The following is a 24,337-nucleotide window of genomic DNA, read 5'->3' as shown; positions in this document are numbered from 1 at the left end:
TGTCCCCACCCCCCTCCCTGACCCCCAGCAGGGCCCTGACCCCCCGGGCTCACCCCCCCTGTCCCCTCACAGCTCCATGATCTCCAGCAGGGCCCTGTCCCCCCGGGCTCACCCCCTGTCCCCTCACACCTCCCTGACCCCCAGCAGGGCCCTGTCCCCCCGGGCTCACCCCCCCTGTCCCCACACACCTCCATGATCTCCAGCAGGGCCCTGTTCCCCCCGGGCTCACCCCCTGTCCCCACACACCTCCCTGACCCCCAGCAGGGCCCTGTCCCCCCGGGGCTCACCCCCTGTCCCCACACACCTCCATGATCTCCAGCAGCGCCTCGGTGACGGTCTCCAGCGAGGTGAGGGCGAAGGTCTCGCGCTCGTAGGAGCCGGGCGAGAAGGACCTGTCGCGGTAGCTGGAGCGGAACGCGATCACCGCCGCAGACTTCACTTTGCTGATCCCAAACAGCAAATAAAACTTGGGCAGAGAGAACTCAGTCAAGCTCAGCCTTAAAACTTGCTTGGTCTCCTCTGTTGAATAAAGTTGCACGTATCAGGTTTACAGCAGGGACAGTCAAATCCACATTCCCCCAGGGACGCCGGGAGCCGAGGGCCTGTGCCCATTCCGGCACCGCTCCCTTTGCGCTGCCCCAGCCAGGCCCAGCAGCCCTGCTCTCCTGCCCTGACTGCTGCACCAGGCACGAGGAGTGCATTCCAGACACTCTCCAGAGGAACTTGTTTAAAGACGTGGCTCTGTGTGCTCTCCTCAGAGTGATTCAGAAAATGGAAACCCAGAGTGTTCCTGCTCCGAAATACCGACAGAGCTGGAAGTTCAAACTGCAGCAGACTGCTTTTGGCTCTGGCACTCACATGAAGAAAGACACTTAAAGCAGAAGAAAATTATGGCCCTGCTCTGGTATTATCTTTACAGTTCTGACCTTTCAGTTGATTTCAGTGCACTTCAAACCCACTGTGTGAGCAGGAGGCTCAGCACCCCTGAGCACCAGAGCACAGACACACAGACACCTCTGTGTGCACAACCACTCTCCCTGCTGATATGTGCAGACATAAAATGAGATTTCAGACACTTAAGAAAAAGACAAGATCACATAAATTTTGAATTTTTCTTTTGTGCTTCTGGGCTAAGAAATGCCAAATTGCTAATATCAATTATTTTAGGACTGCTAAAATACAGCAGTAGATAAAATACCTGTTTTAATACTGTAAGTTCACAATTCCCTTATGTAATTGGTATTTTTGTTACCATGTTATGCAACCATTCACAAGATGTACATGAGCCAGTTTTAGCACAGATGTATTTTCTCATTTGCCTTACCAGAAAATCACTGGTACTTTCTTCTCTTTTCCTCAAACCCATTATACAAATGATTTACAGTATGCACCTGTGAGCTGACCTGCTCTAAGTAAGATATTTTTTAATTCCATACTCATTTCTTGTTGATCATATCCTCATTCTGATTTGTATTCATGCTGAACTACAACCCACTATTTTCAAACTCTCAGAATAGATTGCAGAGAAATACAACTCAAATATTTGTTAAACAAATTAAAGAGCAATCAGCTTCATTGAAAACCCAAAAAAGCTCACCACTGAAGTGAAGCTGCGAACAAGTGCAAAGAGAGTGAATGATGTTGATGACGAGCCCATGAGTGGAAGCTCTGAGGGAAAGGGGCCCCGTGGCCACCAGCAGAGTCACCACGTGGAAGAGGTAGGGGAGATGAGCAGCCACGTCCAGGGAGTTGTTGAAGGAGAGCATGAGCATGTACCGAGCCAGAATGGCAATGTCATCCCACATCAGGTGCTGCTCCAGCGTGGGCGTGGGGGACAGACAGGTCTTGTCAATGATTTTACACATCCTCCCAATCACCTGAAAAGAGAGCAACCATTTTGTTCTACTCAAACGGAGAGCACAGCTCAGAGTTTCAGTAAAAACCATCAATACTTAACACTGAAATTACTGCTTAGAACCTATTTTATCGTGGGTTTTGCATTGTTGCCTGAGTTACCAGAAAGCATCTCAGTGTCACATTAGTAAATAAGTTGAAATTATTCTCTAAAAGGAAAAGAAGGCACAGAGGGAACTCACTTTGCTTGACACCAGTTTGACATTGCCAGAAGCCAGTGCTACAGCTGTGTCTGCCATCACCTCAGCTTTGATGGAGCCCAAGCCCCCCGTGGCACTGGTTTTGATGAAACTGTCCAGCACTACATCCAGGAGATCTGTTATCTGACAGAGAAAAAGTCAGATTAACTTTACTTTTCCACTGTGAACCACCCTTTAAGCAGCAGTCATTCATTTCTTTAGCTGAAGATGCACAACTATCACAACCTGAACCATCCATGTTAGTGACTTGCTACCCTTTTGGCAAAAAGCCCCATGTAAATTTTAGAAGCATAAAGCTGAATTCCATTAGGTTTTACTAGCAGTGATTCAGAACTAGAAACTATAACTTAGCACTATTTTTATTTAACTTTCCAGTTTAAAGTACAACTCTTTACAAAACGCTGACCCCGGTAAGAAGAAACCTGATTTGAAGTGCAGGAAAAGACATGTTTGCTCAGAAACGACGCAGAAGCAGTACCTGTCCCAGGCTGCCCCATATCTTGGCCTGAATGGAAGGGTACATCTGCTTCTCGTTGATGGTCATGGTGATGAGCTTGTCCAGGATGGCGGTGACGCGCTGGCGCTTGGCGTCGTCGTTGTGCTTGCAGAAGCGCACCAGGTTGGACAGCCAGGGGGTCATGTACTCCAGGCACAGGTGCTTCAGCTCAATGCCTGCAAGAAGCACTCGTCACACACGGCCAGCACTGCCCTCCCCTCATGAACAACTCTTCCTCAGCACTTTGCCTTTCAGTTCTAGCGCATGAAATAATTACTGTCCCAGTGAGCAAAGAACACTGGGCCAACAGAGAGGCTTCAGAGAGGCATGGCAAAAGGAGAGAGCAACAGAGCCAATGAGGAAGCTCAGCTGACTAAGCTAGATCTGAAATCTTTTCAGAGATTAGAATCTTTTCAAATTCATGGTCGGCACTAACCAGCAGTGCAGTTACTTACTGGATTTGCTAAATCCTGAAATACACTCCTCCAAGAACTCCAAGGTGAGGTGTGGCTCGTTTGCTGCAAGAGTCTTACTGATAGATACAATAAATAGCGTGTTGTTGGCAGGAATACACAGACCCGAAGTTTCCAGTAACTGGCCCTCAATCTTTAAATTAAAGGTACAGGTTAAGGCACATAGAAGATTATAGGCAGCAGACCTGTAACAAAGCAAAACAATGTGATTTGTAAGAGCTTTCTTGTACTTTTGAACATATACATGTTATACAACACAGTACTGACATTTCAAAAATCAATTCAATGCTGCTGTAGTAGAAATTACATCTAAATCCCAAATATTTTCCCCTGGACTGGTTAGAATTCAGAGAAAAAAAGCATTTCCTTGGAGAAACAGAAGAAATTATTCCTCCACTTACTCTGAACAATTTCTGATAAGGTTACAGAGTATGTTTGAAGGGCTTTGCATTGGGCTTTTCAGAACAGCCTGGAGTTCCAGGAAATTCTAAATCCCTCCAGGTGTACCTGAGCTGCTGGCAGAGAGCCTGCCCAAAGCTCAGGGGTGCCCCTGAGCCTGAGGGAGCCTGTTCTGACACAAATCAGAAGCTGCTCCAAGGGGTACAGTTCCCATGTTCTTAAACAAGAAGCTCAACACCATGGAAATCATATAGCACCCAATAACCACAGAGTGCAAAGCAGAACTACTGCTCCTCATAAAGAGAAAGTAAGTCTCCTTCATGCCTTCACTTCCTGTGACAGTGTGTGCCCTTCTTCACCCACAGGAACTCAATCTTTATTTATTAACAATTGCAATTACGGAGCCGTGGTGAAAGAAAACCGGTTTTGCTCAAGAGGGGCTCTCTAACAGCGCAGCAGCCCCGGGAAGCCCCTGGGCGGGCAGGGGAGCAGAGGGCAGAGCTGAGTACCGCAGGCTGGGGTCGGAGCTGCCCAGGTTGAGCAGGGCGATGTTGAGCAGCGTCCCGGGCACGTCCTTGGGGCGGATCTTGGTGTGCTGGGGGATGGAGTCGGGCTGGGACAGCTCCCAGCGCGTGCGGATGTGGATGATGGACCTGACGATGGCTTCACACTCCTGGTGCATGAAGGTGAGCGGGGTGCCCTGGTTGGCAATGGTCAGGGTGAACTGGTTCTCGTCCACCAGGCAGATCTCCTCGATCTCAGAGGCGTAGTAGATGTCGTTGAGGAACACGGTCTGGCCCAGCACGCGCGTGCGCTCCGCCGACGTCACCTGCACCGCGGTCGAGCCAACCTTGGGGACACAGAGAAAGCTGCTGCAGCACCTCTTGGTGAAGACACAGAGAAAACCCCCACACTCCTGCTTTTAGGAAAGATAAACGCATGAAATTTTCTTCTTCCTAATGGGGCGTACTAGAGAGCTGTGATTTCTCCTCGAGACAAGGGAGGAGAATTAAGAGACAGTAAAATCTTATTCCAGTCCTTAAACAAATACAACTGATCACTAGGAACAGCATTAAAAGCACTTACTTTAATAGAAACTTTGGTGTCTTTATGAGCCAGTTTGAGAGCATTGTGAAACACTTTCAAGTCCTCCTCCAAAGCCAAGGTAGCTGCTGGGAGTTTCTGCTGGTCGTGTTCGATGTGCTCTGCCAGCTTCCCTGGAGAGTCTATGAAAACAAGCCTTTTGCTCCCTTTCAAACCTGTCAAGAGCCTTTCATGGTATTTGGTGTATTCTCTGACCCAAGAGTTACAGTTATAAATAAAAACTGCTGCGACATTTTCATAAGCAAAGCCTGGAAAAACTACAAACCATTTAGAAAGAAAGTCTGTTTTAAAGCGATTACTGGGGCCAGCGTGTGTGAGGTCCACCACAATTTCATATGGCTTTGCATAGTATGGCTTCAGGGTCAGCAGCACGTGGTAGATGAGCAAATCCCCGTTGATCTGACCAGTCTTGAACCTGTAAGACAGGACAGACATGGCTGGGTCACGCTTGAGGCCCACAGCACCAAGCCCTGAGTGCCCAGGCACACCAAGAGCAGCCCCAGTCCTGCCCCTGAGCCAGAGTGACCCTTGTGACAGTCCTGCAAACACCCTCAGCAGGACACCACGCTGGCCTTGGGCACTGCCTCACACTCCAGCCACGTTTAGTGCCCAGGGTGAGGGGGCTTGGATTTAACTCAGCTTCATCCTGAAGTGCCTCACAACCTCGAAGTGCCTCTAACTTTGTAACAGCCTTAGAGATTCAAATTATAGCTATATTTGTATGTGGAAAAAAATATTTATCTCAGGAGTCTTAATAATAAACCATCCACACCCCAACTTTTTCAGGGGGTCCAGAGCCACTCCAGTTCTCTATCCTGCAGCACTCCAGTGCTTGGGGGTGTCTCTAAGAATGGTCAGTCCTCTGAGGAGTACAGAGCACTTGCCTACAAAAATACCTCTTTTCAGAAACATTCACACAATTGGGAATATTTTTTCTCATTTAAAGGTTCTCTGAATTTTGAGACTGCAATGCATTTGCCTTAACCACATCTCCAGAGTTCACACAGCACACTGAATTCTAGTAGGAAGAATTAATTACAAATAAATTCATCAGCAGCTTGTGAAATTTTAAGGTATTTTTAAATACCTGTCACTGTTCTGAGCTGACATTAACTCAACTCTTCCAGGGCAAACAACAGGCTACAGAAGAGCTGATAAATGCTCTAAGCACAAGTGTAGCTTTAAGGGTTTTGGGACACTTCTCTTGGTGCAGGACACCTCAGGAGACAGAACACAGAACATTCATCTGCACAAGAGATTTCCTCCCCCCGTTACCTCCTGTGGTTCTGAGAGCTAAGTTGGGCAAGCTGGTGTTTTTCCCCCAACATGTCATGGTACAGCTGTTACCCAAAGGAAGTGTGTCACAGCTGTGGTTTTAGTTCCCCACTTCGAGCCACATGGCATTGCAGTTACAGGTTTGCCTAAAAAACACCAGCACTGCCCAAATCTCCCGGCTGTACACTGATGGTTGTCTGCATCCCAGGAGCAAATATATGCACCAAGAAATCTTATTGTCAAAGGACTAAATATCTGAAACATCCATGCTCTGTTGACTGCATCTTGGCAAGGTAAGGACACATTTTCCTTCTCCTATTTTAAGTTGTACTTCAAAGTTTCTTACATTTTGTAGAAAAATATATGAAAAAGTATTTTTACAGAAGCTTGAGTAATTAAAATACAGTAAATAACTGTAGAAATAGTATCTCCAGCTGAATCAGGGAAGCTGATATACTGTATTTTTCATCATGTTAAAGGTTATTCACAGTCAGACTGAGGAATTAACAGTGACAGTCACTTCTTGGCTCTGTTGTCCTTGCAGTGCAGATCTCGCTGGGTACTGAGACCCTGTCAATACCAGACACAAAGGGTTGAGCTAAAAAGAAAACCAGCTCTTTAAAGATCAGTTCCTTTCTCCCATGGTTTCAAGAGCAGCCCTTCACACGATGAGCCCGCTGTTTTTAAGGAAAGCACATCTGGTCTGGAGGCCACAAGGAACACTGGGCTCGGTGTGCCTGGGCAGAGCTGGGAGCTGCACCCTGGCACGACAGGAACGCTGCAGGGGAGCTGGGCTGGCTCTGCCTGTCCTGCTCTAAACAGCCCAAATGTTAAAAACCCCAAGCTTTGCTGGCTTTGCTTTCCTTTTCCTTTTCAAAGTATGATAGAAGGAATCATCCAGGTGACTTCCACCATACTCAAACAAAAATCCTACCTCAGCTGTAGTCTAAGACTAAGATGGTTTCTAGTTGAAACAGAATAAACAGGATTAAGCTCAGGATGGAGGACGATTTTATGTTATAGGTGAACTGCAAAGTTATAGACAGATCTTTTGTTGTTTCCTTGTTGGGTAAGGAGAGATCCCCTCACACACCAGGGGTATCCCTGCCTTCCCTTCACCTGGTCACACACCAGGAACATCACTTCTCTGATGCTTCATATTTACACACACACACAAATATGCTTTGTTACCTTTGCTGCCTTCCCTTCACCTGGTCACACACCAGGAACATCACTTCTCTGATGCTTCATATCTACACACACACAAATACACTTTGCTACCTTTACAGGCAACAAACACATTTTTTCAAGAACGACCACAAAATTAACAGTGACTTTTGGTCACTCCCTGCAGCATTTCAATTTGCACCAGGCAGAGTGTGTAACACTCAAAGGTAGGCAGCATTTCAATTTGCACCAGGCAGAGTGTGTAACACTCAAAGGAAACACTTTGATCTGCTGCCAGAGACAGAAGACAGACTCTGGTGGGACACAGCCTTGCCCTGGGAAGGTCAGGAGCAGCCTGGCCCAAGCAGCAGCACTGCCTGGGCCACCACTTGGCTGATCTGTCACTGCTAATTTGAGATAATTAATATTATCTTCATATCAGACCAACCCCACTCTCACATTCCTACCCTCCAGAAAAATTCAACAGGTACAGATTTGAATACCACACAAATGTGAAACAGAACATATGAATGGTTACTCTCATTTGCATAATTATCAGTGGTGTTTTAAAGAAAATGTCACAATCTGCAGAGAGAAAAAGACAAGAAGTACATTTGTGATAAAGAGCTTTTTGTACAAAAAAGCAGAAAACCAAGAGAATAAAGATTTTCTTGGGCATTTTAAAGCACCCCAGACTGTGCTAGGAACTACACCCAGTTCACATGAAGTTATTGCTGTCACTTACAGGAACATTCTGGGTTCCACTTTTTCCCTTGCCCATGTGTTCCCTGCAGGGTTCCCCTGCCTGCCCCAGGGGAATTCAGGGAGCTGAGAAGCAGGCAGTGATGTGTAAGCTCCACAGGGCTCTGTGTAAAGCAGAAGTGATGGCTGGGTGTAACTGGGCAGCTTCGGAGAGAAGGAACTCCCCGAGTCTGCCCTGACATCATGAAGCCCCCAGAAGGAAACACTTCTCTTTTTCTCTTTGCTCCATGTTCTTTCTCGATCTTTGTATGTTTTCTATAACCTCAAACTGTTTGAGACAATCTATTCTTTCACAATCTGGGCACTTGAACTCGTCCTCCTACATCCCCCCAAAATGAGGCCATGTATTTTTCATCAAGAATCCTGCTGTTCCCTGAGAAGTCCACTCCAAACCTCTAAGAACCAGCCTCTGCTAAACTAGCACCACAACTTGTATATTTGCAGGGGACTCAACAGGAAGATGCAGACAAAGAGATGCAGTAACCCACACCTGGCTTTCCCAGTCATGATCATCTTCTCCCTGGGGCTGCAAACCAGTGCAAACCACACAGGCTACCCTCACCTCAGAGAAGAAACCTGGAGTCCCATCAGCCAAAACCTCAGCAGGAGTCAGAAGAGGACAGAAGCAAGCACAAAGTCTCCTCTGAGCCTCAATTTCAGCAGCCAAACAACTACTTTTGAAATGCAAAGTACCCTGCCATCCTTCTCCTCCACACTGGCCCAAAATCCAACATCTTCCCGTGCCAAAATACGAAGTACTCTGCCATCCTTCTCCTCCAGAATGACTCAAAATTTGATTTCCCCTACCCCAAGTGCAGTTTCCACCACGGGAGGATTAGAGAAAAGCAGCAAACCCAAGAGCCCAACGACCAAAGAAACCTGTGAAGACAATAAGTCTCTCATACTGATTTGCTTCATTGTCATTGCAGTTCTTGTGCTCCTCTGCATCTCCCTGTTTCTGTCCACAGTCGTAGTAGCCAACAAAATCTCCTATCTCAAAAGAGCCCAGCAGGGCAAGCGCAGGCCCAGGAGCAATGGTGACCTCCTGGCCACCAACAGCTTGTGGCCCACAGCAGCAGGAACGTGGCAGAGGATGCCCAAGGAGACAGGTGGAACCGAGCTGATAATGCAGGAGCTGGTATCAGGGAGGGATGCTGTGAGCCAAAGGAAAACTGAAGATGAAAGTACTGAGAAACTCACCAAAGCAGCAGATAATGGGCAAGAAAGCAAAGAACCATCCCAGTCACACAAACCCACTTTAACCAATTTTGTAGTTGAGATTTAATTCACACTCAGGTAAAAATTCATCTTTTGCCTTTGTTACACCATTAACATAAGGCAAAAACTTGTATTTCAAGTAACAGCAAGAATTTCCACCCCCCCACACCCAGAAAGCTAAATCCAGATTTTAGAGCTTTTCCATTTATGCCAGTGGGAATGCTGCAGCCATGTGTGAATCCAGAGGGCAGTAAAACTGTGTTAAACAGCTTTCTGTAAGTAGTGTCAACACTGGTTTTACTCCTTTGACCAGAAATCAGGATGACAGGAGCTGAACAGGATAAACCAAAAGGACAGAATCTGCCCATGCTCAAAGAGCACAGAGGGGAACAAGGAACAGACTGCCAGTCTGATCAACACTCTGAACACTAAGATGCTGCACAGGCATAACCAAATTGCTTTTCAAAGGAAACCATACATTAGTCACAACTCTGATTCAACCACTAATGCAGAATCTAGTCCCTCTCAAAATGCCCTTTTGGATTTTCCATCAAGAACTTCTTAAAGCAGCTTAATTACTTTTGAAGCAGACTGGAACCATATTTATTGTGTTTCAATGTTGACTATGAATAGATGAGGTCTGTAGTATTTGCTAGAATATGAGAACTTGTTCAATTTGTTGTCTTCAATAAACTCGCAATATCAGTTTTTAAATGAATTACGTGATACTATTTCTCTAAGTCAAAATGTTAGAAAAAAATATGAGCAGGCATTCTGGAATGTTTTATTCCTGGAACATTGGCTGAGCTCACTAAAGGTCTCTGATGACTCGCTGTGATTTCCTGCATCATGGAAACACTCCACTTTCTCCTGACACCAGCTAGAACATGCCAGGAATTCCTTTCAACCACAACAACTTTTAGTTTCTTTATTCTCAGAGACCTGACCTTCCCACAATTCCAGGGAGGTGCCCGTGGCTGCTCTCCCTGCAGCAGAGCTTTGCTCTTTTAAGGAAACCTGAGCAGCTTTCCCCAGGCTGCTCCTCGGGCTGAAGAAGCTCTGTTGCACTGCGGTTACAAGTGCTGAGACTGCACAGTGCCAAAGCTCCAAACATCCTGTGCAGCTGCAACCAACAGCTGTGACACATAAGATGGTTGTAGGAGTTTGAGAGGAGCAGGATGACTGAATCCCCCACCCCAGTTCCACTAGATCACCCATTAGCTTGGCTGGCAGGGCAGACACAGCAGCAGCAGAGGCAGGACAACAGCACCATAGCAGCCAGGACAGAGCTCAAAAAATCCAACTGCCAGGCTCAAAGGTGGGCTGTGTAGTGAGGAAAATAAAGCTGGAAGGAGTTTGCATGCTTCACCTAGAACTGGGAATCAGCTGTGGGGGTTGAGGAGAATGGGGAGGAGACAAAGAAATCGGATGAGAAACAGCGAGCTGGTGTGAGCATGGGATCAGGATGTGTGTGCTGCAGGAGCAGGCAGTGTCAGAGAGAAGCAGTGCAGCCAGAGAGGCACAACAGGAAGGGCTGCAGAGGAATCTGTCAGTAGCTACTGGCAGAACACAATTGCAAAGTGCCATGAGGACGTATTTGCTGTGGGTTTCTTTCCGCCACGCAGCCTTTCCAGTCAAAAATGCTCCAAGGGACCAAAGAGAGCAGCTTGGGTTACACTGCATGGCAGGGACAGGGACAGACTGGGGAAGCAGCTGCTCAGAGCACAGCCCTTCCTCCAGCAGTGATGGCAGCAGGTCGCAACGCTGTCCACACACAAAAACAACCAGGCCAGGAGGGACAGGCTGAGGGTGAAATCAGATTTTGCCCTCTGCCTCTCGATGCAGCTACACAAGACAGGATGTGTGAGCAGCCAGCATCCCGTGACCACACAGCTCTCCATGATTCACCAAGGAACCCAGGGGTGGTTTCCCACTAATAACCCTGAGAGCACAGCAAACCCACCACTGAATTGCATCAGCAACTCAAATCCAGCCCAAACTTGCCGAGTTTTGATTCGCACAGAAGAAGCCGTAACTGTTTTCTACAGAGACAGGCAAACAGGTATTTGGGAATGTCCACGTGAGCACACACGGGTGCCTGATGTGGCAGGAGCCACAAACACCTTGCCCAGAAGCCAGCAGGCGGGCAGAGCAGAGGTTCCCTGGGACACGGGATCCCCAGATAAGAGCCCCGCGCTGCTCGGCGCGGACGCTTCCTGCCGGCGTTGGCAACTTCCTCCCTCTGTGCAAACTTCTGCATGAAAAGAGCCATTTTCCCCTGCCTGCTCCGAGCACACACAGCCCTCCTGAGCCTTCCAACCACAGAGGAGAACGTAAATGTGCAGGTAAGGATCACTTTCAAGTACTGAGCCTGTTTTGAGAAGAGGGGAGCAGGATAAAAACTGAACAGAATCATTTTAACCCATTACAAACCTGTCAGAGTTTAGATCACGATGTTCTCTAGTCATTAACTTGCTCCTCATGTGTGTTTACACTGCTGCATTTAAAATTTAATTTTGTGTATTTGTAAACCCATAAAGACTCATGCATATTAACTTTCCAGAAATAGCTTCACAGGACTAGCACTATAGTAACTAATGAATTAGCTCAAATTGCATGAAAGTGACTTCAGAAGGAAAAGAGCTGTGTAGGGGATGAATTTTATACAATTTACTTCATATGGAGACATTTAGAGAGCTGAACTCTAATCAGTACAGGAAAAAAAAGTCTGTTTCATGCCAACAACTCAACATTTGCACAATCTGCATGCAGGAATTTATTTATAAAACACTTTACCATTAGAATGCTGTGTCATTATAGCATAAGTACTTGGAAAACTTTTAAATATTGTGCTATGCTGAACAAATATAAGAACAGGAAATAAAAGTTTAAGAGAATTGTAAAGAGCCTTTTACTTCTGTCTCAGCTTATATCACAACAAGCCACTTCTTCACTCCTGACAACCCTGTCTGTCAATGCTGCAGAGTTTGTCCCAGGTCCATAACCAGTTACATGATAGATAAATGTTATTTTGAAACCTTGTGAGGACTGCTCTGCCAATCTGCTTTTTCTGATAAGGTGAAAAAAAGATGATAATAAGCCATTACCTTCAAACAAGCCACTTTATTAATATGACCCATAATGCTGAAAATCTGCTGTTATTCGTAAAGCCAGTGCCAAACCTGCTGATCATGCAGATGGGAACAGGCTTGAAATGTGAAATGTTGGGGAGACCGTTATTTTCAGCCTGATGTTATTAACACAGAACTGCCTGGTGGCAGTAAAGTGCAGAAATACAGTCTATGAGTTACCATGTTCTTCTTCCCTGCAACAGCAGAGGACCCTTGTGAAGAGGCTGGAGGGAAATGGCCAGCAAGCAGGTCATGCTGGTTCTCTTCTGTGGGGAAATCTGGAGCTGCCTTTGTGCAGCAGCACCTCAGCACGCTGCCAGGACTGAAAGCCACACGTGCAGCACTGCCACGAGCCCGAGAGCAGACCGCCCCCCGCTCTACCAGCTGCAGGCAGCTGTGCCCACCCCACACCGGTCCGACAGAGCCCGGGCTGCCACGGAACCCCAGGCCTTCCCAGGGGAGGAGGAAGCTGGGGACGGCAGCTGGGTGGCAGCGCTGCTCCTTGGCAGCATTTTGATTGGGATGATGCTGGCAATTATCGTAATTCTCCTGTGGAAATGCTGCGTGAGGCCTCCTCCGGCCCAGTGCCACTGGGCAGGCCGGTCGCCCTTCGTGGATGGGGACACGTCAGACCTCTTCATGGACCCTGACCCCGGCACCAAGCGTTCTTCAGTCTTATTCATGCTGCCTTGGAGACTGAAACAAGGCACAAACTTGCAGGAGGACCCGAGTGTCTCAGAGAACCCACCCCAGCACACTCCCACTACCGAGAACGGGCAGCCGCCTCCGCCGGCCACGGGCTGCTCCGGAGCTGGCTCAGCCCCAGCCCCTGCCCCTGCCTCGGAGCAGGAGCCGGCCACCGCTGCAGCTGACTCCTGTCCTCCCCCAGACACTCCACCCGAGTGCTCTGACCTGCCACCACCCCCCGACTGGCTCAGGGAACCCGCTGAGGAGCCCAGCTCGGACCCCAGCAAGCACTCGGCACTTCACCTGGAAGCAGAGGAACCGCAGCCCTCACCACCTGAGCTACTGATCCAGGAGATCCATGAAACACTGCCCCAGCCAGAACACCCTTTGTAGACTGCCAAATTAATTTCCAGAATACTCTACATCTTTCTTAAATCAAGTAATTTTCAAGAAAGTAAAAAAGGAGAAGTTGACACAGGCAAGAACGGTGAGGCCCCAGCATTTCCTTGACATTTCCCTGGTGTTTCCCAACTTCGGCTTTCACAAGAGAGAACAACCTGCTTCTGCCTGAAGCAAATTTCTGACTACAAAACAAATTGTGCCAGTCATCACCTGTAACTAGAGACTCCAGAAGGCAGAGTACACAGCTGTGTGTGCCAGCAGGGCCAGACACAGGTAACACACACGTGGAGATGTCACAGACAGCCCCACGTCAGAGGGACTCGGCTTCACACTGGGGTTTGCTCCACTGGGCTGTGCAAGTGGATGCAGTCACTTCCAGGACATTTTAATAAAGCTTTCTCAGTCAAACACGTTTTGGTCACTTAAAGCCCACCTGAATGTTTGCTTAGATACAGCATGCACTCAGCTTCTAATACTAACTCATTTAATGGTTCATGGATGCTAGATTCACTCCTTGGAGCTCTGGTGTCCCAGTGCTTTGCATGCTCCTCTCTGGGCCCTGAGTACCAGCACAGCTCATCTCCCCCACACCAGCCTTGGCTGGGCAGCAGCAGGCTGGTATCAGAAGTAATTTTTTTTTTACCAGTATTGAATATTTATACAAAGAAGCTGCTAGATGCCAAAGCTAGTTTTCCATGAGAGCTCTTCAAAATGGTAGAGTTTGCAGCTCACTTGAGGAGGGAATAGATTTGTGGATGGAGCACAGAACAAAGATTTGCACACCATAAACTTCAGAATTTTCTAACTATCACTAATAAAGAGTAGTACATCATCCAAATGCAATTCCAGGCTGCTGTGCATACAATGGCCAAAGGAAAATGTATTTTTAATTTTCATTACTGTTTACATAAGCCGTATGACTGGGTATGCCTAAAGAATAGCATTACAATTATACAAAGACTTTTGTAAGGCTCGTTCACATGACAGCCTGTTAAAATTAACAGCACTATAAACAAAACATTATAAACACTCTCACTCTCATATTGCTTTGAGAAAATCAGATCAAGATTTCCTGCAGAAATCTGTAAAATCCTCCAAGCTGAGCTATAATACACCTGACAACACAGCGACAGCCTGATCCGAGGAGCAGAAAACAGTATTTTAAAATTATGGAAACATATTCTGGCAGTGCAGCTTTAAAAAGCTTAAGCTAGAAAGCCTAAATTCACATTAACCTCCAGCACAGGAGGAGAGGCTAGGAGAAGGCACAAAGCAGCCAAGGTAACGCGCAGGAACGCGCCGTGGGGAGGCAGCCCGGCGTGCGGCGGAGCCCAGCGCGGGCAGGCAGCCCCGGCCGGGAGGCAGCGCGGTCGGCAGGGCTGCGAGAGGGCACTCCTGCCCTGCCCAGCCCGGCAGGTCCTGCCAGGGCTCGGGGCCGGCTCTGCAGTGCCCACAGGATCAGGTGGTTGCGGAGCCGGGCGCAGCCGTACGATGCAGCTGAGACGAGCACAGCCCCCGGCAGCCTCCGGAGCTGCTCTCCAGAACAAGGCGACCTCTAAGCTCCAATCCATCACAGAAACGATGTGCTGATACTGCAGGACACCAGGGTAAGTTTGTGCTTTTTGATTTTACTCACAAAATCCTACTACCGAATCAGAGATGGAAACGGGAATGGAATTAGGAGCTGATGACAGATGCTTGCACCAGAAATTTGCTGCAGTGTCAGAGATTTCTTCCTAACGGTAACTCGGGTTCTAAACATGTGTTTCCAGCTCTGAGATCGTAATTAACACTGTAAGGAGGAAAAAATGCTACAGTGCATGTTGGCATGAACACTGGAATTTGGGGCTCAAGCTAAATTCCTACGATGTATTTTAAGCAATTTATTTAAGCAAACAGCATGCCTGGATGGGGGGGACTGCTACATTACTGCAGAGATTTGTGAAGATCCAGTTGACAGCCATTTTTTCATCCTCTATAAATGAACACATTATTCCAAACATAATATAGGCTTGAAATCACTAAAAACAAGAAGCAGACATTGTATAACGTTTGGAAGAGACTTGCGTTTTCGGAAGAAAGCCCTCATTTGAGCTGGAGGGGGAAAGGGAGATGAAAAAAACAAGTCTCATTCTGCCAGACAACATGACAGGCTGAAGGGATGCTTTGTGAAGTCTCTCTTGAACAATTCTAAAAAGGACCGTGCCACAAAGGGGGTTATTGATATTTTTACTTAATTTCTCCTGCAAGTGGCCATTGCCAAGACAACCCTTATACAGAGATAAAATGTATTACATGGATTTAAAGGGTGTCGTTTTGGTGTATTTATTTCCAGGCAACAATGGAATACCAGATATTGAACACATCTACCTGTCTGCTGGTCCTTCTGGTTTTCATACCCACTGGTTTGGGTATCTGTCCTTCTAGCTGTAAGTGCTCAGGAAACGACAGGAATGTGGACTGTTCAGGCAGAAACTTAACTGTACTGCCCCAGGGACTTCAAGACAACCTTACATATTTAAATCTGTCCTTTAACCAGTTTGTAGATCTCGATCATCAGCTAACGAGGTTCACCAATCTGAGGACCCTTGATATTTCAAATAATTGGCTCAAGAATGTTCCCGCTCATCTGCCCAAGTCCTTATGGGAATTATATGCCACAAACAACAACATTAAAGTTCTTCAGAAACTTGATACAGCTTACCAGTGGAATCTTAGAGTGCTCGATATTTCCAGGAATATGGTGGAAAGAGCTGTCCTGATCAACAACACACTGAGCAGTCTCAAGTTTCTCAATCTCAGCAGCAACAAACTTTGGACAGTTCCAACCAATATGCCCTACAACATAGAGACAGTGGATCTATCCAATAACTTCTTGTCCCAGATACTCCCAGGAACACTGGTGAGACTGCAACACCTCACAAGCCTCTACCTGCACAACAACAAGTTCTCACACATTCCTGACAAAGCTTTCGACCAGCTGTCCCAGCTGCAGGTAATAACTCTGTACAACAACCCCTGGTCCTGCAGCGATAACCAAAACATCCCTTACGTGCTGCAGTGGGTGCAGGGCACAGCTGCCCGTGTTGTGGGGGCTCCCTGTGCTGAGCAGCCCTGGCCCTGGGCGAGCACCGCGCCAGCCCCGGCCCTGCCCACGGCCCTGGACTCCAGCCCCATGATCAAAGGCACCAAGGCAGCGGACAGGGAGGCTCCCGCCGCGGCGCCCGAGCCCACCGAAGTGACCAAAACGCACAAACAATTTAAAGCCAAGGAAGTCCCTCCCTTGGCCACCCAAAGCCACCCGGCTCCGTTCCCCGGCACCCCCGACGGCCCCCAGGAGGCCGCGGCCACTCGCACAATCCTCGTCCAGGACTCCGGCCAGGGCAACGCCAGCCTGGCCCCGGCCACGGGATCCTCCACCACTCCCGTGACTTTAAGCATCACCAGTGGAATGCCAACAAACTACTCCAAGATGCCTCAAAGCACAACCGCTACCTTAAGGAAGGAGGAGGCCGCGCCGAGCGCGCGCGTGCCCTCCCGCGCCAGCCGCTGGCAGGTGGGGCTGCTCTGTCTGCCGCTGCTGCACGCCCTGGCCCTGGCTATGGACTGAGGCCTTGCACCCCGGGGAAATTGCTGAGGTTATTCCTGTGATAACAGCTGGAGTTAACACGCCCAGCTGAAATAATGAATGAAAGAAATTCAAAGTCCTGACTCTGATCTGAAGAAAGTAACGGTTCTTAAAGACGCGCACACTAATGTCTTGATACTAAGCTGCTACTTATTTTCATATGTCTTAATTGAGTACAACTAATCTATTATTTTGTTTTTAAAAATGTGCTTATTTTGTATTTAAATTTTTCATTTTACTTGCACAGAATAAACACATCGGAATTTTAAGTACTGATTTTACGTATGATTTTGTCATTGAACAACTGGAAAAAAACAGAAGGCCTGTATCATATCTGCATTGTCTTGCTTGACTTGCCAGTGAGCAATTCCTGTAATATAGCAGCAGATTCTTTGTAAGTTATGATGACATGCAAAAGAAAGGGAAAAAATAAAGGAACTAAACTGAACTGTTTCACTAATCAGAAGTTATTCCTGAGCAAAATCGCTAGCATGTATATCTACATTTGCTTCATATGTATTAGAGTATCTTAAATATGAAGAACAACAGTTTTGAATTTAGGAATTAAATAAGACAATGCCAAGATGTCTGCTAAGAGGGTGTAAACTGAGATGGCAACGTGGTCCAGCTTCAGCATGGGACAGTGGTAGGGGCCAGTATCCTTCTGCTCTGGCTTGACTTAGACACTGCAGGCAAGTTATTGCTTTCTCCATATTAAAAAAAGAAAAAAAAAGAAGAAAAAAAAAGATAAAAGTAGAGAAAAATGCCAGATGTTCAATGCCATGTCACTGTCAAACACAAAGGAGTTACCTACCCAAATTAATGACCTGGAAGCCCTTGACTTTATGTCAAGTGACATCCTGAAATGTTAATATGTTCTGCTTAAAAGAATACCACAAATCAGCCAGAACGTAGCAAACTACTACCAGTAAAATGAAATATCAGCCGATTTCTAACACAAGTCATGTAACAAATCAATTAAGCAGTTAGCTGGTAAGCTGTCATCGAAACGTTCCTGACTCTTGTGACTCCAAAGAGAATGAATCCAGTCCATGGCACTGAACATGCCCAAATCCCTGCTTCCTAAGGGCGAGCATGGATGCTCTTCTCCTCCACATCTGCACCGTCAGCCAGTAGAAATAGCTGCACGCATGGTTCTGTCCACTCTAGGAAAATTATTTAAATTATGGCACAGGTACCTGATATACTACAGATGAAGTTTTGCAAACAGCATGAAATGAAAACCGAAGAACAAGTTAACTGAAAAAGTATTATCCACTTAATATTACAGATCTTATACAATGTTTTCCATTCATTCCAGGCCATTTAATTTCCAGTTATTGTAGCATGAAGGTGCTGCAAAACCCAGAAAACCTCACAACCAAGACTGGAGTCCTCTACCTGTTTCTTCTAAGGTGTCAGTACAGTGGGGGCTGTAGATCATTTACAACTACTGGTATCACAGAAATGACAACTTTCCAATTGTGAACAGTATTTCTATAACCGGAAACGTGTTTTAATTTCTAACAGTAAATGTTACACAATGGATTTGTACAGTTATTTCATTGGCATTTAAGTAAAAATAAAGTTATGTTTGTATTGAACTGAACTAGCGACTGTGCCTCTTTTCTAATAAGCAGAGTAAAAGGAATAAATAGAGAGCATTGTATTATACAAACCTGTTTAAAGCAGACATTTGGCTTCATTGTCATGTCTTATGGGGGAAATTATAGCTATACTAAATTGCACTATTCAGATACTGATGTATCTCTAATATTGTTTAGCAATAAATTGATGAGATGACACAACACTGTGACCATCCTTCCCCTTCCTACTCTTTAGAACTTAGAAACACCAAAGAAGTCCCTGCTGCCACTCTCCAGGACACTCCCTGGGTTTGCTAAGTGCTGACTGACTGCAGCACAGCACCAACCTATTTCCCATGCTCAGAACTCAGCAATTCCCAGAACTGCATCATTCTCACGGCCTCATCCCACACAGTGGGAGCAGCTGGGCTTCCAAGGCAGGACTCCTCACTAAATGAGGTGCTGTGGCTAAACTGCTTGATTTGAGGAAATTACAGGAAATACTGCCTGCGTCTTTGCTGCAGAATCAGTACAGGATGACAAATTCTATTGCATTAAAAAAACCTACAGGGAATTGACTTTAAAGGCCCTGAGAATGTTTCACCCATAATGAGACAATCTGATGACCAGCAACAGGAAAACATTGCTTTCCAGAGGTTATCTGGGGCAAACTGCAACAGCACCCTGAAGAACTTGCTATCCAGCCTCCAAACTCCTCAGCGTGCTAAGAAAAGCCTGGAAGTGGAAATGGGGCTCTGTGGTTTCCTGGGGAGCTGGATCCCAGACCCACAGCTGGCTATGAAGTGAGCTGGACCAGGGCACGCCAGGGCTCTGCTCCCTCCCAAACCCTGCCTGAGCTGCCGCAGCACCAGGGCTGCCTGCTCAGACTGCTTTCAGAAAGGCACACTGGAACTCGGGCTGGCTGGTATTTTTCTGGAATACGAATGAGTGATAAGGCAGCAGGGAGGAGGCAGAAGTGTGGGAGTCGAGCACTTGTTGCTGGGCAACTGCGCAGCCGCTCTGAGCTAAGCCCCAGGGCCGGGCTTTGTAAACACACCGCGCACTCAGACCTCCAGAAACACAAAATATTCTGTTCTCGGTGAAACTGGTATCAAAAACAACTAATCAGCATTTCAGGGCAATATTCTAAATACCCAGAAAAGCTCTGGCACACCTCTAATAGCTGTGTACTTGCCCTGGAAGGGGTAAAATTGCTGTGGGGATTGCTGCGGTCTGCTGCAATAACTCAGAGGTTTTATTCCTATTAATTAGATTGGGATCAGCCTTAAAACCTAATGGCAGTAGTTCAGGATCAATACTCATTGATTTATGGATCATTTTGTAACTGGATAGGGATTAAAAACAGAAGAGCACTGGCTCCAGAAGCTGGGTTGTTGCCCAGGAAACAAAATGTGAAGATAGATGACAGAAGGAATTAAATTTCACAGCACAAGAAGGACATAAACTGATCCAGATATATCAGTAAAATGACTCAACAATGCCTTAGCAACAAGATCTTCCACTATTAAAAAAAAAAAAAAAAAAAAAAAAAAAACAAAAAAAACCGGCCCCAAAAAACCCCAGCTTGCCACAAGCCCTCAAACAGCCTGGCAGCTCCAATCTAAACAATTCTTCCACATTTCACACCTTGAAAACACAACACCTGGCTCAGAACCAGAAGACAAACACCCCAAATAAGCTCCACTCAGCCACATCCCTGGGAGCAGAGATGATGCCAGAGCATCACCCCAGAGCAAAGCCCTTCCTGCTGCTTTGAAAGGCAGCCCTGCCAGCATTCCTGAATTGTGCAGCTGCTGAAGACAATGGTAATAACTCACCTAGCAGCAAGGCTCATGTTGCAGAACAACACTATTTTCATTAATATTCCATACCTGGATAAAACATCCAGAAATCTGCTCCTGCCCACCCTCTCTGCAGGCAGGGATGCTTGGCTGACTGGACTATGACAGTTTTGCCCAGTGAGGCATCTTTGGATAAATTAATTTTTCTGCTTTTAAAGAAGAGGGAGGTGAGCTAGGCCTAGCAAACATGTGGTGCAAAATTTTATCTTGATTTACTTCCAGAAATTCTTTCTCTGCAGATGAAATAACCATTTCTTGCTCTGCAAACAAGGAAAGCATGTCAGGTCTGCACAGAATACGTAAGGATGCCTCGGATCACTGCCAGGCACAGTCACTTTTTAAGATGGGTTATCACTACTCTCTGCATTTGTATGCCTAATTTCTTGTCTGAACAAGGCAGGATAACAATGCAGGCATTTTGTTTGACTTGACATGAAATAAGATTGTGTTTAATGGAACAAAATGGAGAAGAAAAATGTGGCAAGCAAACAGAGTTTTTTAAAGAGAATTCAAAAGACTGGTATGCCTAATTTCTTGTCTGAACAAGGCAGGATAACAATGCAGGCATTTTGTTTGACTTGACATGAAATAATACTGTGTCTAATGGAACAAAATGGAGAAGAAAAATGTGGCAAACAGAGTTTTTTAAAGATAATTCAAAAAGACTCCCTTTGATTCTAACTCTGTGCATGTAAGGGGATTAAACATTAGGGATCTTGCTAAAAAAACAAAAATTAAAGGAGGGAAAAAGCATCCAGGCTGCCCTCGAGCCAGCCCCTTCTGTCAGCACACCTGCAGGTTTCATGGATGTTGTGTGGCTTTTGAAGACAGAAAACCAAAAGAGAAGGTAAGTGGTGCTCCTCATCTTGTATTCTTTCACTCCATCCAAAGGATCACCACTGATGGCATCCTCTCATGACAACACTGAAATGTCCCCCCCAGTGGCACTGCCAGCACAAACCACAGAGCAAGGCCAGCAGCCCAGGCAGGGCTCTGCCCCCAGGGGCACAGAATGCACCAGCAGTGACCAGACCATGAACACCCCAGGGGCTGTGCCAGCACCCCAAAGTGTCTGCTGATGCCAGGACTGGAGAAATCCCAGCCCTGGCAGCACTCCACGGCCCCCCAAGCCAAACCAGCCTCCCCAGTGCTGGAGCACACCCTCACCAGCAGCACCTCAGCACAGAGAGCAGCTCCAGCAGCTCATCCAGTCCTCAAGGTGCCTCTGACCACACCTGGGGTGAGCACAGGGATCTCCCTTTTCTTAACACCTCCAGGAATGACTCCTGTCCTGAGTGTAATTACTTTGAAATGACAATTTTGGTTTAGGCAACAACTCAAAAATACTGTCAGCAAGTAGTAACAAATAAGCTATTTTCAGACTCCTGTTTGTTACCAAGACATACAATTGATACCTTTGACTGACAGGTTCATTTCAGACTGGGAAGGTGAAAGGTTTCTTACCGCCGAGCGATGTAGTAGAAAACAGGATTGCCAACTTTGGATGTCCCAGCTTGGTAGAAAATATTTAATGTTTTCAGTGCTTTGAACTCCTCTTTCTCATGTACCTGATGCCTAAAAAGCAATACATTGACATCAATTTTCACAACTGCCTTCAAACAAATTTTTAAAATCCCAAACCCTCTTTACTTTCATCTCTGAACAAAAGTATTAAGTTTACACAATCTTGAACCTTCCTTAAACCACATATGTTACCACCATTTCTCACACTCAGTTTAGTTTTTTTTAATTAAAATCTACTCAGAAACCTAAAAGGTTTGTGTAGACTCAGCATTTTAAACTCTCCTTTAAAACAGGAAGTCTTGATAGCAGAGAGTCTTAAGAACAACTGACATGTCCTCACATGACAAAGTCTAGAAACCCACATTGTGTGTCCCCACCACAATAATCTCATTACCTTGTCATAAACTCTTCAAACTTGGAACTAGTGAGATTTAAGCTGGACCAATGTGTGTCTGCCACAGGTTTGTGCTCAGGAGGCCCCAGGTAGGCAAGAAGCGTTGCCATCTTGTCGAAAGGTCGTCGTCCAACAGCCTTGTGGTCCCTACAAACAACACATTCTTTGTCAGGAAACTCCTTCTTTACTCAGCAACTCCCACTACCTTTCCTCAGCTGGAACAAGCTGGATTTTCCTTTTGAAAGTAATTATGAGAAATCTTCATGATTTCTCATGATTCTGACATATCCTCACATGACAAAGTCTAGAAACCCACATTGTGTGTCCCCACCACAATAATCTCATTACCTCGTCATAAACTCTTCAAACTTGGAACTAGTGAGATTTAAGCTGGACCAATGTGTGTCTGCCACAGGTTTGTGCTCAGGAGGCCCCAGGTAGGCAAGAAGCGTTGCCATCTTGTCGAAAGGTCGTCGTCCAACAGCCTTGTGGTCCCTACAAACAACACATTCTTTGTCAGGAAACTCCTTCTTTACTCAGCAACTCCCACTACCTTTCCTCAGCTGGAACAAGCTGGATTTTCCTTTTGAAAGTAATTATCTTAAAAATCTTCATGATTTCTCATGATCTCTTCATGATTCTAAATGATGACTGATATTCCTCTCAGTAATAACAAAAGCAACAGAAGAGACTATTTCCAAATATTAACAGCTTTTAGCTGAAGGAGGGGAGATTTAGATTGGATATTAGGAAGAAATCCTTCCCTGTGAGGGCAGGGAGGCCCCTGGCACAGGTTCCCAGAGAAGCTGTGGTTGCCCCATCCCTGGAAGTGTCCCAGGGCAGGCTGGACAGGGCATGGATCATCCTGGGACAGCGGAAGGTGTCCCTGCGCACGGCAGGGGCTGGGATGGGACGAGCTTTATGGCTCTTCCAACACAAGCCATTGCAGGACTGTGACAGCTCTCCCCTCAGCACACACGTCCTGCAGGGCTGCAGGCTCACCTGTTGCTGGACAGGTACTGGCCGATTTTCTCCTGGTTGTTCCAGAGCAGGCGGTGCAGCGCCAGCACGTTGCCGTCGCTGATGAAGGACAGGCTGTGGTTGACGGTGTCGCTGGCCGGGCAGTCGGACGCGATGTCGAGGAAAAACCTGCAATTCCCAGGCAGGAACAAACATCAGCGTGGCAGGGACAGTGAGGGGCTGGCCCGCAGGGCTCTCCCTGCACGCAGCAGGACCGCACGCCGTCCCCAGGCCGTACCTTCGCGCCGCGTCAAAATTGCTCTTCACAAAGTCATTGAAAGGCCGCATGTGCTCCTCTTTGGTAAACAGCACGTGGTTGGCAATACTCTGAAGGATCTACAGGGAAAAACATGGCAGAGACACACAGAGGTTTAATGTATTAACTGTTACAGTAACTGACGCAAACATTTCTGCCAGTGAAGTTAAACTGGCAGAAACCCTTTTATTTTCACTTGCTGTCTTGAGGTTTCACAACAAAAAGCCAGCAAGTCAAGTAATTGAAAATACACACTTCCAAAGTATTTTCTTTCTCATAATTTTAAATACTAAAAACCAATTCACTTTTTTATGAACTTTAAACTAGGAAAATAAATCATCTTTCAAACCGCCAGTAAGTTATTAAGTATTTCTCCTGGAACTTAAGACAGGTAAGTAAAAGCAGTAGCACACCCCTATCTAAAGAAAAATACAATTTCCCAACGTTTACAACAGATAATATACACAGGCCACAGAATTTGTCTGCCCTCATTAAACCTTTTAAATTTTTTTTTACAAGAAATATGGCCAAATAAGATTAAAGACAGGAAAGATCCCTTCTTTAGCAGTGGGATGAACTTGATAAAGTTCATAAATGCTGATAAATGCTGGCTGATAATGCTTGATAAATGCTGGCTGCTACCCTCACTGCGCTCACAGGAACATCGGTCTCTGCTAGTTTCCAAATGAGAAGTTCAAGGGAAGGGCTGGAATTCCACCCTCTTATCCATCCTTTTGGCAAAGCGTTCGTCCCCATCCTTACACTGCTGAGAGCTCCAACAGTGCCACGAAGCACGAACACAGCACAGACACCGCACTTTCCATAAACGTGACGGCTGC

At 46.5% G+C, this 24,337-nt stretch overlaps 4 protein-coding genes across 7 annotated transcripts in view; 3 read left to right on the top strand and 1 right to left on the bottom strand.

The window, feature by feature from the left end:
* NF1 (neurofibromin 1) overlaps positions 1-24,337 on the bottom strand; it is a 75,527-nt gene that overhangs the window by 17,237 nt on the left and 33,953 nt on the right. For all 4 annotated transcript variants that reach the window (XM_041425431.1, XM_041425432.1, XM_041425433.1 and 1 more), the window contains 11 exons: positions 23,481-23,578; positions 23,225-23,371; positions 22,571-22,717; positions 21,769-21,879; positions 4,569-5,001; positions 3,992-4,332; positions 3,066-3,268; positions 2,593-2,786; positions 2,097-2,237; positions 1,598-1,877; positions 305-519 (listed from right to left, as the gene is read on the bottom strand). In XM_041425431.1, the coding sequence (XP_041281365.1) occupies positions 305-519; positions 1,598-1,877; positions 2,097-2,237; positions 2,593-2,786; positions 3,066-3,268; positions 3,992-4,332; positions 4,569-5,001; positions 21,769-21,879; positions 22,571-22,717; positions 23,225-23,371; positions 23,481-23,578 (2,310 nt within the window). The remainder of the gene's footprint in view (positions 1-304; positions 520-1,597; positions 1,878-2,096; positions 2,238-2,592; positions 2,787-3,065; positions 3,269-3,991; positions 4,333-4,568; positions 5,002-21,768; positions 21,880-22,570; positions 22,718-23,224; positions 23,372-23,480; positions 23,579-24,337) is intronic.
* Positions 6,024-9,669, top strand: EVI2A (ecotropic viral integration site 2A). The gene is made up of 2 exons (XM_041425437.1): positions 6,024-6,154; positions 8,235-9,669. Exons 1-2 carry the CDS (start codon positions 6,051-6,053, stop codon positions 9,073-9,075), a joined length of 945 nt encoding a protein of 314 aa, XP_041281371.1. The 5' UTR covers positions 6,024-6,050; the 3' UTR covers positions 9,076-9,669.
* On the top strand, positions 11,007-14,326 carry EVI2B (ecotropic viral integration site 2B). Its single transcript, XM_041425438.1, has 2 exons — positions 11,007-11,353; positions 12,343-14,326. Exon 2 carries the CDS (start codon positions 12,374-12,376, stop codon positions 13,217-13,219), a length of 846 nt encoding a protein of 281 aa, XP_041281372.1. The 5' UTR covers positions 11,007-11,353; positions 12,343-12,373; the 3' UTR covers positions 13,220-14,326.
* Positions 14,453-18,255, top strand: OMG (oligodendrocyte myelin glycoprotein). Its single transcript, XM_041425435.1, has 2 exons — positions 14,453-14,835; positions 15,564-18,255. The coding sequence occupies exon 2, from the start codon at positions 15,570-15,572 to the stop codon at positions 16,836-16,838; it is 1,269 nt and encodes a 422-aa protein (XP_041281369.1). The 5' UTR covers positions 14,453-14,835; positions 15,564-15,569; the 3' UTR covers positions 16,839-18,255.

This window comes from Onychostruthus taczanowskii, unplaced genomic scaffold (genome assembly GCF_017590055.1).
Source record: "Onychostruthus taczanowskii isolate IOZ18803 unplaced genomic scaffold, ASM1759005v1 scaffold89, whole genome shotgun sequence".
Taxonomy (NCBI): domain Eukaryota; kingdom Metazoa; phylum Chordata; class Aves; order Passeriformes; family Passeridae; genus Onychostruthus; species Onychostruthus taczanowskii.
Note: the sequence above shows the minus strand (reverse complement) of the source record. Positions and strands in the feature narration are given on the sequence as shown.

Excerpts from the sequence above, each read along its gene's own strand:
- EVI2A (XM_041425437.1), top strand. The coding sequence starts at position 6,051 with ATGGTTGTCTGCATCCCAGGAGCAAATATATGCACCAAGAAATCTTAT. Across the intron at positions 6,155-8,234 it reads GTTGACTGCATCTTGGCAAG|GGGACTCAACAGGAAGATGC; the intron begins GTAAGGACACAT and ends GTATATTTGCAG.
- OMG (XM_041425435.1), top strand. The coding sequence starts at position 15,570 with ATGGAATACCAGATATTGAACACATCTACCTGTCTGCTGGTCCTTCTG.
- EVI2B (XM_041425438.1), top strand. The coding sequence starts at position 12,374 with ATGGCCAGCAAGCAGGTCATGCTGGTTCTCTTCTGTGGGGAAATCTGG.